General features: G+C 35.9%; 1 protein-coding gene across 8 annotated transcripts in view; it reads right to left on the reverse strand.

Moving 5' to 3' along the window:
* Positions 1-18,359, reverse strand: part of ROBO1 (roundabout guidance receptor 1) — a 1,316,070-nt gene that overhangs the window by 41,887 nt on the left and 1,255,824 nt on the right. For 5 of the 8 annotated variants that reach the window (XM_080657738.1, XM_080657736.1, XM_080657732.1 and 2 more), the window contains 4 exons: positions 15,921-16,118; positions 11,963-11,989; positions 10,509-10,551; positions 4,029-4,183 (listed from right to left, as the gene is read on the reverse strand). In XM_080657738.1, the coding sequence (XP_080513864.1) occupies positions 4,029-4,183; positions 10,509-10,551; positions 11,963-11,989; positions 15,921-16,118 (423 nt within the window). The remainder of the gene's footprint in view (positions 1-4,028; positions 4,184-10,508; positions 10,552-11,962; positions 11,990-15,920; positions 16,119-18,359) is intronic. The other 3 variants (XM_080657733.1, XM_080657737.1, XM_080657735.1) reach the window with 1 other exon arrangement.

The following is an 18,359-nucleotide window of genomic DNA, read 5'->3' on the forward strand; positions in this document are numbered from 1 at the left end:
TCATGCAGCTCCTAGTGGCACCAATATTAATAGGTCACCTTGAAGACTGGATATCTTAAAAATGATAAATGAACATGGTTGATATTAAAGATGCAAACTTAAATATGATCTTAAGAAAAATTGCAACTTCCCTTATACTAAGTTTGACTACTTGTCATTTCAATAATAAGTGATCAAGGAGCAGAAATATTTTATTCATCTGGCCTTTAGCAATTCTAATTTTTAATTTCTAGGTATTAAACTTTTGTTGAATAGTGGTTAAGAAATATTATTAAAGGCCACACAGATTTGGCAACATCATTTCTCTTCCCCAGTCTTTCTAACTGAGTGCTAGAGATAATTGGCATGTTCTGTTCTGCGCTGTGAATACAGTAGCCACTAGCCACATGTGGCAACTGAGCACTTGATTGTGACTAGTAAGAATGAAGATCTTTAGCAAATATGATACAGAAATATATTCAAAGATCAGACACCATGACCAAGTGGGATTTATTCCAGGGATGCAAAGCTGGTACAATATTTGCAAATCAATAAATGTGATACATTACATAAACAAATCAAAAGACAAAAATAACATGATGATATCAATAGATGCAGAAAAAGCATTCGACAAAATCCAACACCCATTTTTGATAAACACTCTCAGCAAAGTGGGTCACCTTGAAGATTGGATATCTTAAAAAATGATAAATGAACATGGTTGATATTAAAGATGCAAACTTAAATATGATCAGACCTCCACATAATAAAAGCCATATATGACAAACCTACAGCCTACATCATACTCAATGGGCAAAAACTAAAACAATTTCCCCTAAGAACAGGAAAAAAACAGGGATGTCTGCTTTCACCACTCTTATTCAACACAGTACTGGAAGTCCTAGTCACAGCGATCAGACAAGAAGAAAACATAAAAGGCATCCAAATTGGAAAGGAGGAAGTAAAACTCTCATTATTTGCAGATGACATGATATTGTACACAGAAAACCCTAAAGACTCCATAAAAAAAAAACTACTAGATTTAATAAAGGAATTTGGCAATGTAGCAGGATACAAAACTAATACCCAGTAATCGATGGCATTTTATACACCAATAATGAATTCTCATAAAGAGAAACTAAACACTCTTATTTATCACAGCAACAAAAAGATTAAGATACTTAGGAATAAATTTAACCAAGGAGGTAAAAGATTTATACTCAGAAAACCACATGACATTGAAAAAAAGAGATAGAGGAAGATATAAGCAAGTGGAAGAATATAACCGTTCACGGATTGATAGACTTAACATCGTTAAAATGTCCATACTACCCAAAGCAATCTATAGATTCAATGCAATCTCTATTAAAGAACCAATGGCACATTTCACAAGCACGGAGCAAAAACTCCAAAAATTTATATGGAACAAAAAAAGACAAAGCAATCTGGAGAAAGAATAAAGTTGGAGGGATAACAATACCAGATATCAAGTTATACTACAAAGCCACTGTAATCAAAACAGCCTGGTACTGGCACAGGAAAAGGCATATAGATCACTAGAACAGAACAGAGACCCCAGAAATTGACCCAAGCCATTACACTCAATTAATATTTGACAAAGAAGGCAAGAGCAATCTCTTCAATAAATGGTGCTGGAAAAATTAGACAGATATGTGCAAAAATAATGTAACTAGACCACCAACTTACACCATACACAAAAATTAAACCAAAATGGATAAAAGACTAAAATGTAGGATGTGAAACCATAAAAATCTTAAAAGAAACCATAGGCAGAAAAATCTTAGACATCTCTCATTGCAACATGTTTTCAAATTCATTTCCTAGGGCAAAGAAAACTAATGAGAAAATAAATAAATGAGACTACATCAAAATAAGAAGCTTCTGCACAGCAAAAGAAATAATCAACAAAATGAAAAGGGAGCCCACTGTATGGGAGAACATATTTGGCAATGATACATCTGATAAAGGGTTAATATCCAAAATATGTAAAGAACTCATACAACTTAACAAAAGAAAGACATGCAATCCAATTAAAAAATGGGCAAAGGACCTAAATAGACACTCCACCAAAGCAGACCTTCAGATGGCCAAGAGACATATGAAAAAATGCTCAAAGTCACTGGTCATGAGAAAGATGCAAATTAAAAGGACAATAAGGTATCACCTCATATCTGTCAGGATGACTACCATCAACAAGTCAAAAATGAGAAGTGCTGGAGAGGATGTGGAGAAAAGGGAACCCTAGTACACTGCTGGGAGTAATGCAGACTGGTGCAGCCATTATGGAAACAGTATGGAGTTTCCTCAAAAAATTAAAAATGGAACTGCCATTTGACCCAGTGATCTGACTTCTAGGAATATATCCTAAGAAACCAGAAACACCAATCAGAAAGAATATATGCACCCTTATGTTCATAGCAGCACAATTTACAGTAGCTAAGATCTGGAAACAGCCCAAGTGCCCATCAGTAGATGAGTGGATAAAAAAGCTGTGGTACATTTACACCATGGAATACTATGCAGCAGTAAAAAAGAAGGAATTCTTACCCTTTGAGACAGCATGGAGAGACCTGGAGAGTATTATGCTAAGTTAAATAAGCCAGTCAGAGAAAGACAAGTATCACATGATATGTGGAATCTAATGAACAAAATAAAATGATGAACAAAATAGACCCAGAGACATAGAAGTACAGATCAGACTGTTGAACCTCAGAGGGAGGGCGGGGGTGGAGGGTAGGTGTGTGGGAAGAGATCAACCAAATAACTTGTATGCATATATGCATAACCCATAGACACAGACAATAAGGTGGTGGAGGCCTGAGGTGGGTTGCGGAGGTGGCTATAAGGAGTCAATGTGAGAAAAAAGGGACCATACGTAATACTTTCAACAATAAAGATTAAAAAATAGAATTTTTCATTTTAAATTGTATTTTTAAAATTTAAATATAGCCACCTATAGCCAGAGGCTACCATATTGGACAACACAGCTTTACATATAAATTTAAATGACTATTATATATTTTTTTCTTATATAGAGCTCAGCATGGTCTTCCTTTTATTTATAATTATGTGAGTATCCACCTGTCTGGACAACTAGCATATGCATCTTTGGAAAACATGGACTTGGTCACAGGGTTATGTTACATTCCTATCCATATCTACTGGGAGTTCTTTCCAGGTCAGAGTTACAAATTACACTATGATTGCTCTTTATATAACATATATATCATCTTTACTTAAATGCCATGTTCTGTTTCCCTGATCTTAATTCAATGGATTATAGATTATTTTACTTCTATAGTCATATCTTCTGATTCTTTACAATTATTTTAATATTCCCATATGGTGAATGTTGAAGTTTTTTAAAATAAAAATCATTTATAATTTTTTATCCATTCAAATATTACATACTACACATTCATATTTTAGCATGAAATTTTAGCAAAGTAATTTACTTGCATATATTTATGAACCAAGAACATACAACACAAAATAAAAGATGCATACACATCTGCAAAAGATATATATTTCTTATGTCACCAGGATTTACTTCTATACTATAAACTGTGATTTTAAATTTCAGTTAATTAAACATTTTTATTATTGTTACATAGTTGTTACTATTATTATTACTGCTGTTAAGAATTTGGTTCTCTTGATCAAACTATAGGTTTACTCACATTTTGATGTTTTATTCCCCAAATGTTGAAAATAATTAATTACAATTAAAAATTATAACTGCAAACATTTTTATGAAGATGAAAACTTTTACATAATTTCAGTTTTCCTAATTTGATTCCTATTCTGGAGTTTATATTCTCCATACTTCCATCAAACACTGGGAATCATTTTTGTGGGAGAATAAATTGTGGAGATGTAGGGATGGAAAAGTAAATAGGCTAGACTGCCAAACATACTCAGAATTTCACGAAAATGTTGATCAAGTTTTCCCTTGCAACGTAGGGAGGGAAAGAAATTTATCAAAAAAAAAAAAAAGAAATTTATCAAGATGTCTCTGGGTCTCTAACCTGGGCGACTGTAGGTGGTGAGGTTGCTATCGCTGTTCCCACTGCCTGCTGTGCAGCAATTGATGGAGCAGTCATTGTGATTGTTACCAGTGTTAGGCCACGTGTCTGCCAGCCAGGGCTGTGCAGCAGGCTCACTGATGTTGAGAAGTCCTGGCCTAAAGAAAAAAATATATTAAGCAAATGTTATATAAATAGCAAATAATATTTCTAATTCAGAATTTGAATGAATTATTTATTTCATTATTCTCACAAATAATTTGGTTAACTATAATGAATGACATTATTATTCCTTTTATTTTACAGACAAGGCAACTGTAATGTAATATTCTGAGATGTGCCTCAGTTTATATAACCATAACTTTGTAAACTGGCAATGCTCTACTCCATCTTTAGTCACTGACTAAAAATAAAACATGGAACTTAAGAATACAGAGACATGTATTTTTTTAGTGTTTTAGTAGCTTAAAGAATGCCATAGTTAAGAGTTTGTATTTCCTCATTTTTGACCCCTTAAAAAAGTCACGATTCTTCCAACAACATAATTTGAAAAATGGAACAAGCTCATCACTTAGAAAATGGATCCTGCACAGTAAGAACATCTGAATATTTTTCTTCACAACGATGTTTCAGAAATAGTGAGTCTGGGGTCTGTGACATTTTGCAGAGAGCCCAATGTTTCAGTGCACAGTTCTTTAAGCTTGCCAACATTTTATGATGGGGACCATGTAAAATGCATAAATCCCTATATAAACAAAGGAAAGCTATTGAATTAAACCGGGTAAAACAAAGATGGTCCACTATAAGAAATATTAGTGTTCTTTTTTTTTTTTGCACAACAGATGTTAGTCCTCTTTCATTATGTGTTGGGAATGCAAAGCACATCAGCAATTATTAATGGGAGCCCTGGACCAACAGGGCCAGCGATGCAAACTGGAGCCCCAGAAAGGCATTCATGACGTCCTTTCGCAACACTGTCAGTGTTTGCTAACTCAGCAGAGGTGATGATGCAGATGTGCTGTCAGACCCACAATAAACAGACTGGGACTTCAAATTCTGCAAAGATGTTCTTCATGGTTTCATTTTCTTTGTTTCAGTGCAATAAACATGCTTCTCATTTACCTTGGAAGAAAGAACCTGACATTCCACTCTCCATGGTTCCTATGCTGACACAGTCAACTGAGAAAACTTATTATGCAAAGGATGATTATTTGAGGAATAATACACTTTATTTATTTAATTTTATTTTTAATCCTCAACAAGGATTTTTTTCATTTATTTTTTTAGAGAGGGACAGAGAGAAACATCGATGTGAGAGAAACACATCAACTGGTTGCCTCCTGCATGCACCCCGACCAGGGCCCAGGCCAGAAAGGAGCCTGCAACTCAGGTGCGTGCCCTTGACTGGTCAAACCTGGGACCCTTTAGTCTGCAGACCGACGCTCTACCCACTGAGCAAAACCGGCTAGGATGAGGAATAATTCACTTTAAATGAAGCATATGCATTTAGACTTTATATATCTATCCATATGTAAATATATATGTGTATATATGTAATAAAAATGAATATTTACTCTTTGCTTACAATGTGTGAGGCATTGTTCTGAGGTCTTAACATGTATCAACTCATTTAATCTCAAAAATTTTCAACATGGAAGTTACTATTATTCAAACTTTACAGATGAGGAAACTGAGATTCCTGAGACAGGTTAAGAAATTTGTACTTGGTTATACAAAGTGAGGGAATGGCAGAGCTGGGGTGCAAACCCAAGTAGTCTGGCTCTAAAATCTACATTTTAATCTAGGATACTTAAAGCACATATATTGGAGAGTGCTGAAATTTCTTCAAGCCCTCATATATTCTTAATAAAAGAAAAAGTGAGGAAAATGTCTGAAGTCTTGAAATTCATAGTAAAGCTGTTAAAACTGAGCAAAGTTACCATAAAAATTGTTGATGAAAAAATGCTTTGAAGGGCAATGTTGCTGAACTGTAGAAAGTTAAAACATTTAAGTGCAAGCTGTTTCACAGATATCTGGGGCCTTTGAAATAAATGTTAGTTATAGAAATTCTGCATCCATTAATCTTTTGCTTTCTTTATTTTATTTTCTCTTGAACTTAAACCATGTGTGTTATCACTAGAGAAGTTATTAAAAATAAATCTCTATATTTGGCACAGTAGAGATATTATAGGATGTTTAAAGTATGGGTCAAGTGGAAAATTTCCACAGTCTGTTTTACATGTTTCAAAAGGAGTAGACAATATTTTTATGCTACTCTGATTCCCTCAGAACAACACTTTTAAAGTTAATGTTTTGATATCATCATAGGCTGAAAGCACTCTTCATATGTATGGATAGTAGGATTAACAACTCAAATCCTAGTTTTTAGTTTAGACTTGTGTTTGGAATGCTAATTACTTAGGCAAGAAGGTTAACTGTGCTTATTAGCTCATAATGAATCTGAAAATGCCATGTGCGTATTTCAGAGGTCTTTGAGGAAGTCAAGGTCATATGCAGCTACTCTGATAAGGGTGTTACGAAGCCTTTTTAAACTAACAATCTCACAGGCTATTTTTATGCATTTAAGATGGTCTAGTGTGCATAAAACAGAGCTAGCTACCTAACAATTAGAACTGAAGCAGAAGCAAACCCAATGCCAGTTATAGGGATTAATATGTGCCTGAAATGTTACCATATAATATATTGTCATATAATGTTAGTTGTTATATTTTCACGCTAACACTTCTGAGTTTTGCCTATTTCTTCCTTGTTTTCAAAAAGACATTATTTATCAGGGAAAGGAAGACACAAGGGCCTACAAAAAACAAATTTATCATACAATTTATATTAGGGGGATAAATTTGTGTCACAAAGGAAAAGAGGAGAAATGAACTTAAGTAACCATGTGGCAGTTACCTTCAATTTCTCTGCTCCTTTTACTCCAAGTATGCTGATCACTCACCAAAATCAAAACAAGACAAAGAAATACCTACTTGAACTCATAAACCACAAAATAAAATACTACATGGCTCACGCGCTGTGGAAAATGGTGAAGGAGCCCAGTGGTAAGGGTTGCCTTTAGCCTGTCTCCTTTTTCCATTGATAACATGAAAGACTTTTGACGCCATGAAGAAGGGAAGGACCAAGGGAAGTGACCAATATTTTAAAGAGAAGCAAGCCTGAACTCACTTTCTCAACTCCCATAGCAAAAAAAAAAAAAAAGTGGGGTTGGCATTTTCCATCTGGTTAGCCTGACTTCCCAACTCTTTTTTTTTAGACTTTGTTTGCTTTTTCCTGGTTTATGCTGTGGGTTGGCCTTAAGTAGGTTTTTTTTTAGGAGGTGACTGGGATGTTTGAGGTAAGGAAGAAGATGAATAGGAACAGTACTTAATATTTCCAATATCTTCCCCTGAGTTACATCACAAGTCCTCTCCTTTTTCAAGCTGAGAAGAGGTCTCTTTATGTACCACAATCCTCATTCACCCTTCTCCGGGAAGAGCTAAATTCACAATATTGAAAACTGGAAGTGATTTTTAGCTAAACCTTCTCCTTTATTGGAGGAAAATGTCCAGCACCCCAAATTTTCTTTGAAGTTGACTGAACTTAGGTCTTCTGACATTCATTTTTTTCAATAACTCACACATTCCTTCCCTTTTTAAATAGTTTTTGATGATTATCTTTAAAGATCAATAATACTTCAGCCACTGAGAGACATGATCATATGCATTTCAAAATATTCTGGCTCCAAAAGGGCAAAGGGAATTCACAGGAAATAGTCCAAGTTGAGATAGATGAAAGCAGGACTGCTGAGAGCTTTTGTAGTAGATTAGGCAAGAAAGAACAAGTGCTTGAAGGGAAACAAAATAGTGATAGTAAAGGCAGTAAAACTTGGGATCAACTAAAAGCAGTAACGGATGCAGGGGAGAGCATGACTGGAACATTTTGACTTAGGTGTCACTAAGCAGATGAGGTAGGAGGTTCCATGAGGGCTCCTGGAGTCTGAGATGCCTGAGGGAAGCAGGGTTTAAGGAATGGACATGAAAGAAATGAGTGCAGGAGTTTGGTTCACTCCTCATTCTCTTACCATACTGGGTCTTACACACACACACTCACACACACTCACACACACACACACACACACACACACACACACTCACACACTCACAATGGCTAGAAAATAAGACCTCTTCCTAATGTCCTCCTGATCCCTCTTATGCTGTTCTATTTTTCCCATATCACTCAACTGCTAATACAGGCAGTCTAGGGGTTACGTCGGACTCGACGTAGGTCATTTCGTGGTTACGTCACCATCTCCCATTTATTTATATATAAAAAAAAAAGTTCCGTCATTTCGACGTATGTACATATGTGCTTTATGTTTTTTATTATTTATTTACCACAAGGTCAGGAATTGTTCTCTTTCTTTTAAATTTTTCTTACTGTTTCACTTCATTACTGCTGTGTGTGTGCTCCATGGGAGTGGGGTAGGTGCTTATGGAGGTGGGTTCCGACTTATGGCGAAACCGTGTTACGTCGCGCCGTAGGAATGGGTCTCCCATGTAACCCGAGGACCTACTGTATTATAAAGTTGATTTTTTAAATGTTTATTATTTATCTTCTATCTCCCCCACTAAACTTAGGTGCACACAGACAGGTATCTTTACTGACTTTGTTTACTGATATATCTCAAGTGACTAGAACAGTGCCAAGTTACATGTTGGGTAGTCAATAAATATGTTTGATTAATAAATAAATTTAAAATTGTGTGCATGTGTAAATAAAACTGTCATTTTGAGCACTGACTCTAATATATTTATTTAGCTGATCTCTCTGTAACATTTCAGCATCTTTTATCATTTCATGTGGTATAAAGGTGATTTCTATTTGGTATTTGAAATAAACCGGTTTTACTGCTATTTTATTTTTAGATTTAAAAGGTTAATTTTTCATGGTATTCGTGAGCTTTCCAAATAGAAAAATATTTCAGGAACTTTGTAAATTTTCAGCCCTGCCACAGAAACTAGCATTTGGTAGCTATGGGCTCCTGCCATTATTCTGATTTGATAACTTGGTCTATTTAGGTTGTTCATTCCTTTACAGCAGAAACCAGACTTATATTGTGCATGTGTGTGCGTTGCATGTCCTTCTCTGTGGCTGTGCTCATGCAGGGGCTAGTGCAGAGAATATAGAAGCTGCTCAATAAGCACTTTAATATGCTTTGATTAATGAGAAAACTGAAGCCTGAAGTCATAAATATACACAGGTAGAGAGGCAGTTATATAGTCAGGCATTCCAGATTTACTCATGAGAGAATGTTCTTATGCCAGAGGCTGTTTCATGAATGTCTGGGCTATGATTTAGATGAAAATCCCCTAGATGCAAAAACATGCCCTGGTTTAATTCCTGAATCAAGTGGATTTATTCTTTATGAAGACCTCCCTGGCTTTTGGATCTTCCAGTGGCTTTGTTTCACAGGTATGCAAACAGGAAGTGCAGCAGTAGCTAGCAGTGCTTGTTGCCGTATTCGTACTGCATTGGTTAAAGGTTATCAACATTTTCATTTAAATCACTTTGTCATGTACGAATTCAGTGATTTTGTATCAGACATACGTTCCTCAATTTCAGGAGTAATATCTTACTCATTTTTTTCTTTTCCAGGAGCAGTCACATTACCCATCTGTACAGAGCACGGCAACCAATAAATTAATTAAACTTGAATCATAAAATGGTTTTTGTTGGAAGATTTTTTTTCTTACACCTTAAGCAAGATGTCACTGCTTTTGAAAAAGAAATAATCTTATTGTAGGAAATCCTGAAGTATGGCTCATAGAACTTATATATTATTTCATACCCTTTAAGCCACCTCTCACCTCAATTTGTAATTTCCCTGTGAATATATTAAAGTTCACTGAATAATAACAAAAAATTCATAAACATAGGATTGAGGTTCATTTTTATTATAGAAAAGAAAGCTCTGTGTTAATAAGCTACCTAGATTTCTTCTTTTATTTCACCATATTTCCCTGCAAATGGACAGCTGAACTAGGCTGAATTCATAACAAGAACAAAAAACAAACATAACCTACAACTTATGAGCAAATGCTGTTTTCAGCAGGTTTTAAATGAACACTTTTTGTTTGATAGTATCTGTTAACTAGTTATATTTCTTAATCTTCATAAATGCCATCACTTGATTACTCTAAGTCCTTTTAATCATCTGCTAAATCAGCAAGTCTGTCTTTCCCGGTTCAAGTTCTCCCTCTGGTGGTCACTGACTTTGATGCAACAGCTCTAATTAGGAACTGCATTTGTTTGTAAACTATCTGGTGTCACAGCACAGCAGAGTGGAGTATTTCTGAAAGATTTGAACAGATTTCACCTTTAATTCAACTCTTTTAAGCAAATATAGTGATGTCATTAAGAAAGACAAGAAGAAATATCTGGAATTCCTCTTAGTATCTACAAAACAAGCAAGATAGTTACCTCCCTCCACTGCTCACAGCTTCGCCTCCTCTCTGATAAGTTACTAGAATGTTACCAAAAAAAAAAAAAAGAAAGAAAAATTAATAGACATGTTTATATTTGTATATCAAAAGCTAGTACATTTAGAAGCATCTTTCTAAAATGGAATGCATTCTCCCTATCTACTTAGAAACAACACAAAAATCATCACAGGAATTAGCAGATTTCTGATTCAAGTAGTAGTATTTTTTAAAACATTGTATAGAATTAAATATAAGTTATTCTTATCAATATATCCACAAGGTTGAGAACTAAGCAAAAGTCAGTACACTCTTATTAAATACCACTGTCATACATTTGTACAGTCGAATTCCCATAGATTTATATTTTCATTTTATTATTATATCATATCATTTCATAAATTTATTTAAGTGAAATCTTAAATTGAGGGGAAAATCCCTATTAGGCTATTTTCCCAGAAGTATGAGTAACAGTAAGACAAAGAGAAATGTTTAAATAACCCTTCTCTCTCTCTACACACAAAGATGTATATAGGCCACGCTGTGACTATCAATTAATGCAATGTTTTCCTTATTGTGGCTTCTAGAAGCTCTTCTCATTATATTTTCATCAGGCATGTATATATAGCAAACATATATTTTAATGTTCTTGAAAGCATTCTCAGCTTAATAAATTATGGGTATAAAAAATCTAGCCACAACAAAACAAGATTCGCACATAGGCAAATGGTTAAGGAGATTAGCTTTTCTGTAGCTACAGACACATTTTCTAAGAAGAAATGTGTTTCTAAAAGCTGCCAAATTCTGCTACTTAGAAGAACTCCAAACCAGGAGTCTGCAGAGGAGAGATAACTGCTTCCAGCGATTACAGTAACTGGATTAGCAATGAGGAGGCAAGGCTCCAGGTACATCTTTCACTGGAGGTGATGTGAGAGTGGAGCACCCATTTTGAAAGAAACGGAAGAAAACAGAACATCAGGATTCTGACTTAGGGAAAATGAAAAGTTTTATCTTCAGGTGTGCTAGATATTTTGGTTACCTTCAAGAATGTTGATTCTATGGACAGAGAATTGAAAGGGAGAGACATTTTTGTTGGAAAACCTGAAAGCTTAAGTTAAGGAAAAAATGTATTGCCAAGTATGAAATAATCAATAAGATCATTAACATGTTAAATCATGCCGAGGGTAGCTACAGTGTGTCTATCTAATGAAACACATGCATACAAGGCTAATGTGCAGTGTGCAATATGAATAAATAACTGCATTAAATGCATGAAAAGCAACACCAACCATTTCTGCTTCAAATGCATGCCTGACATGAGTAAATGAAGTATTGTATTCCATTTAAGCCCTCTCCCCCAACTCACTGCAGAAAATGAAATAAAAACAGAAACACAATAGTACAACACATGCTGAACTAACAAAGGAAAGGAGGAGGGTAAGTGCAAATATATACCTGTTGGTGTGAAGGTAAAAGACGGGACTGAAAATCAAAACAAAATATAAACCAGTTATTAAGCTGAAGAGAGAAAGGGAACATATCACATTAGTATAAATCAAGCAGACAGCTGAACATAAGACAAATGTAAATAACTAAGCCAGCAGCTCTGACATTCTGATATATGAACAAAACAGAATCTGAGGTTAAAGAGAGAACTTGTCTCTACAGGTACCATTTTGAAGTGTCTGGCATTCTAGCACGGAGGGGAATTGTGCTGGGTTAGCCTGTGAATGACCCTGCATTTGGTAACAGATTCAGCTCATGGCTTTAGTACAAACAGGACCCCTCTACTATAAATCATTTCCAAACAGTGGATGATAGATTCTTAAACAAGCATGATGGGGTCTCGCTTCAACCTTATCTAGAAATCTGAAAGTAAATGCTTATTAAAGTGGACTAATAGGCTCTTAAGTATTCATCATTAAGAGACAGAGACAAAGAGTGAGGGGAGAAGAAAGAAAGAAAGCACGAAAGGAAGGAAGGAATAAAGGAAGGAAGGAAGGGAGGAAGGGAGGGAGGAAAGAAGGAAGGAAGGAAGGAAGGAAGGAAGGAAGGAAGGAAGGAAGGAAGGAAGGAAGGAAGGAAGGAAAGAAGGGAGGGAGGGAGGGAGGGAGGGAGGGAGGGAGGGAGGAAGACAGAAGGAATAGAAGAAAGGAAGAACTGGAATAAAGAGAACCATTAAAATTGAACTATTTCAATGCAAAGTAATGCCTGACACCTTATTATATAAACAGTGTAATGCTATATATTTATCATAGAAATTTGTGAATAGACAGAAGAAATGGGGAGTTTTAAACTTTAATTTTCCTATTTTAGTTTGTGTTTAGAAGCTTTCTAGGAGTAAGCTGAGCATTTATTTTTTAATGCCACACTCTGGAAGCTAAACAATAGAACAATAACACCCCTCTGAAAACCTTCGCTCTCTGCAGCTATAAATCTTAATCTAATCAATAATGCCTGAAATATTTACGAAATCCTTAAATACACAAACTCTAATATTGGTTAGCTATTGTGGATAAAAAAGCTGCCAAAAATGTATTGTCCACTTCACATTGGAACATCTCCAAGCAATTGACTTTAGGATTAGAGCATTTGGGGATGCAAACTGGAATGCTACACCCTCCTTTACAACCCTCACTTCTTACCTAATCATTCTATCTCTGGGCATACTAGAAAGAATGGAAACAAAAACCTCTGTGCTATGAACCCAATTTATACACTGGCCTTCATCTGCAGCATGAAAACCCCTGTTTTAAGAATCTATTGTTTTCTTTCAGATGGGTCTTGTCAGAGAGTCAATGTAATTTAACTACAATAAAAAATTCAGAGCCATAGTAGCAAGTCTCCATTAAAAAACAAAACAAAAGGTACATTAGAAAGTAAAGCTATTCAAGCAAGAATAGAGTGCCTGAACATTAATTTGCTATCACAAGGACATAGGGAAAATCTGAAAGGTCCTTGTTAGTATGCCTAGCTAACTGTTAGCCCTGGTTTAAGGAATTGAAGAAGCGATGTAAAGAGGTTGGTCTATAAGTGAAATTTTAACAACATATTCACCAAAGAACAACTTAATTCTCAAAGCTTCCAATAACAGTACATTCTTTTTGCCCAGTGATGGCACAATATGAATGTGGATGGGGTACTGAGTGTTACAGCAGAGGAAATGCCTACAGATAAATGGATGTGTGCCTGTGGAGAGGGGCGGGGCGGGGGGAGAGAGCTCCCTATTTTCCAGTCACACTCTGAATTGATGGTTTATAAGCCAATAGGCTCTTTTACATTTATTTCTTTAAAATACTTCACTTCCTTTCTTCGTATAATTACCAGCATTGTTTCTGACATAGATAGTTTAAGATTTCAGGAGGCACCTTTTTTTAATTGCATAGAAATAGAATTATGAAAAAGTGCCGACAAGGCAAAATGAGGAAAGCAGAATCAAATGCTCACCAATTACATTTGTAATTATGTTCTATGAGTTCTGCTAGTTAAAAGGACAATGACATTAGTTTAATAGGTTTTGCAGAAAGAGCATATAGGCGTTTGCCAGCATGCATAAAGAACATTAGTACAGGAAAAGAAACATTTCAGGAAGAAAGCTTTTCATGTCACATATTTAGATTTCAAGACAATACAAAACATTAAATTGCTGTAACTACACAGCTATAGCACTCTATTGCAATAAGAAATACAGGATTCCTGGAGAATTCAAGAGACTCTACATATATATGTTAATTAGTCACGTTTCCTCATTCAAATCAGATATCACCACCCTCCTCCCCCCACACACACACACACAACACTCTGCTCCTTCCCAGCTCTACAATGCAGACACTGCAAACCCTTCTCTGTATTGTTTACAGTCGCAGGCTTTTTATGGTAACACAGGTGCCTGATATTGTTCTACTTTGTACAGAAATGAGCACCAGTGCTCCTTGTGGTAACATTTAAGCCCTCATTTTTTCCATTTCATAAAAGGGATACTGACATTTTGCTTCATCTCTAGCATGCACACATATCCAGAAAACACTTGGGGATGATAATGCCAAGGCAAAGGTATGTACATGACGAGATTGCTGTGCAGCCCTAGGCAAGACGCATGTTGATGCACTTTACAGGGTGGGAGATGCATTCGTGCTGACTCTTTCTTGCCAAGCCCCTCTGTGACGGGCAGTACAAACATCTCAGACTGCTCTTCCAGACTGTTTATAAGTGGATAGGGACATTCTAACCAGCACTGCAAATTCTTACTTTGTCATTTAATTGGTCAGAGAAATGACTTGGCCAACACATGTAGGAAATGATCACTTAGGAAATATGCAGACATTTTATTTTATTTTTTTAAGGTTGGTGATGGCAGGGGAAGGAATGTGTCTTTGGTAATTCTCTTTAAATTTGCATTGCAGCAAAGCAAAAGTGTGGTCTTAAATCAAGTAAAGGCCCTAAATCTAGGGTGAATGTATAATTTGTCATCTAAACCAGGGCCATTTTGAGAGGAACAGGAGCACTATAAAAATTTAGTTGCACTGAAGACCTAAATTGGCACCATCCCTGAGAACTGGGACCTGGAGTCATCCCAGCCATAGCCCATGTCTGAGGCCCAGAACAGATGAATATATTTGGGGGTGGGGGAGAATTCTATGTCCGGCAACGTTATCAAATCTCCTCAGAGAATAAAACATAAGTTCTCAATCTGCAGAATTTAAGGATATGTGGCAAATGTGTCTGTGCCACATATATGATTCATCCACAAAATTATAAACAATAGCAGGCAAGTAAACTTGATCTTCTAAAACTGTAAACATATTTGTAACAAAATCACCCTCACTAATTGACAGCGTATACACAGTCAAATCTGCAACTTTAAATATAACAATGAAAAAGTACTACACCTCTTCTTTCTGCAACCTGAAGGACCTCATCCAGTCACGTATTTCATATTCACAAGAAATGACTATTTTATAAATAATCAGAAACAACCATAAAAATAATGATTTTACAAGTAACCTCTTTAGCTTCACAAAGGAAACAACGCCACCTTAAAGCTGTGTGAGATGGTTCAAAGCTTGTATTTATAACTTCTGTGGCAAGGAGATTAAAATGTTTCCTTGAGAATATAAAGCAAAAATGTCATTCCCTAAGAGAACCAGGGGATGGGAGAACACCCAGGCAGACCTACCTGGGAGAAATATATTTTACGGGAACTGGGACTGGAACTGATTAGCCCTATATGTAGCATTGCTGCTCAACAGGAGTTAACATGCAGATATCAGGATAAAATAAAAGCACTATTGAAAATTCTTATGTTTTAAAATGATTTAATAAGGATATACATACATACATAATTTGCAGTCACATATTAAGACAAGAGTTATGTCAACACAGTAAAATATAAAGACCTTAGGAAAGCTAGTACCTTTCCTGATACCCGCGTAGGTACTGGTCAGCCCATTTCTCTTCTTGCGGTGCCGGTAGAGCCAGATGCTGAAGACCATGAGGATGACCCAGCAGGCCGCCCCGAGGCCCGCGATGAACGCTGGCTGCTTCACCACGTCGGAGATCTGCTGAGCGAGGCTCACCTGGTCCCCGGGTGACACTGGGTTGCCATGAGAATCTGAAAAGCCATCTTCAGATTAATTTGGGTTTAAAACTCAATAAGATAATGAACTCACAATTTACATAATATAAAACTGCCATCATTATTTTGTTAATTTTTGGACAATAGCTTCCGTTTCTTAATGTGCAACACCAGCATTTTTAGTTAAAATAGTTCATGAGATTTTCAGCAAAACTATATTTGTTTTATTTATTTTAATTCAAAACAAATATGATATAGTTTTATGGAATTTGTTTTAAAACAAAGGCAATGGCACACAATTTCCATTTTTTTTTTACTCCAGAAAACTCTGTAGCTCATTGCTTAGATTAAGTTTCACAGGAAAGTGCTGAGGTAAACACAAAAGTACAGTTGTAAAAAATGAAATACTCTACGCAAGTATACAAATAAGGGGTCCCCAATAGGTAAGTATAAAAAAAGATATATTTTCTCAGACTTTCATAGGAACCCTCAATTATATGTTCTAAAAAAGGTAAGTAATTACATTTTATTTCCTGTTTAAGGTAGATATTGAAAAAAAAATACATGCTGTGTCTTCCATCTCTCCCATCGCCACCCAGACACCCCCACACCACACACCCCACACCCTCACACAGACTATATTCTGACTCTTAACCGTCTTAGAAACACATTATATGAACCTATGTTCAGAAGGGGCCTATAAAATTCAGGATTATTAAAAAGCAATGATAAATGAAGATAATGCTACCACTGAACAAACTAAAAATAATATTTCTTTTGAAATAATAACCACCACAAGGAATAGATATAGAAACACTAAATATGGACAAGAATGATCATGTTTTATAAATCAAATAGGCTTATGTTTTCTGACCGCTATTTTGATTAAAAAATTAAAAAATGATGAAATTTATGGCTATTAAAATTTACTTATTTTCTATTTATGTTTAAACCTACTAAGATATTAATTTTTCAAGCCCACCATTTCATTGGCACACAGAGCTTTCCAGGATTCTGCAGAAAACCAGAAGCTGTTGCTCTGTCATCAAAGCAACACCCTACTCTACTGGCACCGACTGCGGCCAGGCTGGAGGACGGCCAGTGGGAAGAGTCCCCACTCTGTCTGCAGTGTGAATGTTCTTCCCCCACAACATCTGGTGAAGCAAGAAGGTGTTTGCCCACTTCTTCACGATGGGGCTTTCTTACGATTGTTATATCATTTGACTCTGAAAATCTTCTGCTATTACAGCCTCCTTTAAAATAGAAACATTTGTTCCATCCCTCAATTTTTGCTGTTCAGAAAAATAATTGGTATAACTCACCATATCTGAGTAACATTTCTCCAACAGAAAAATAAATCCTACAGGGTACCTTTCCTTATTACATGATATTGCACTCCAGTCAGACACGGTCAGAAAACAAAGCAGCATTCAATGAATAAGAAAAACAGCCTTTGGAAAATAGCAGTGGCTTCTATGTAAAATGGCTAAATTGCTACTTACATGTGTGTGTGGTTTTTATTTATTTTTCTCTCTTGAACAGAATTTCAGATTTTATTCTATGGAGGGTCAAGGCTGAAAAACCTATTTTCACAAGCAGTTACCTGCCTTCAACTGTTTGTTGACTGAAAGTTTTATTTCATGTTCCGGACCCTTTTATATATGGTTACCCTAAGAGCACTTCATCTTCTGAAAGTTCGCCAAGCAGACCTAGTCTTTATTCCTAACACACCCTTTGTGTGTGCTGGGCTTGTGAATTCCATGGCTATTGGTGCAAGGGTAAGGCGGTAGCTGCGGGTTTAACGGAGACAGCCAGGAGAGGTTCCACGCAGGCAGCCAGATGGGCTTAACAGAATACAATGCGGTGTGACTAGTGGATTAAAACAGCCGCTCTCCCTCTCAGTCTTTGTCTCACCGCAGCTGAGGATATACTGAGATTCGGAAAAAACCTGGAGCAAGCACATTTACAATTTCAAGCAAACCATTTGTCCCTTAAATCCTATGATTTAAATCTTAAAAATAAAATTCCAGTTCATCTTTGAAAACCCAGAACTACAAGTCATATGTTATCAAAATAGGTAAATGACATCAACAATGTATAGAGTTATCACAATGTAACTTATAACTTCAGTTTTAATAAATTAATCTGATATTTCACAAATCTGGGCAACTGTTTGAGTAAAAAAGTCCATATTTGAACTGTTTTCCCTCATATCTTATATAACACTGTAATTTTGCAATAAATGAACCAGAAATAAATCATGAAGCTATTTTCACA

Source organism: Plecotus auritus (assembly GCF_963455305.1).
Source record: "Plecotus auritus genome assembly, chromosome: 2".
NCBI lineage: Eukaryota > Metazoa > Chordata > Mammalia > Chiroptera > Vespertilionidae > Plecotus > Plecotus auritus.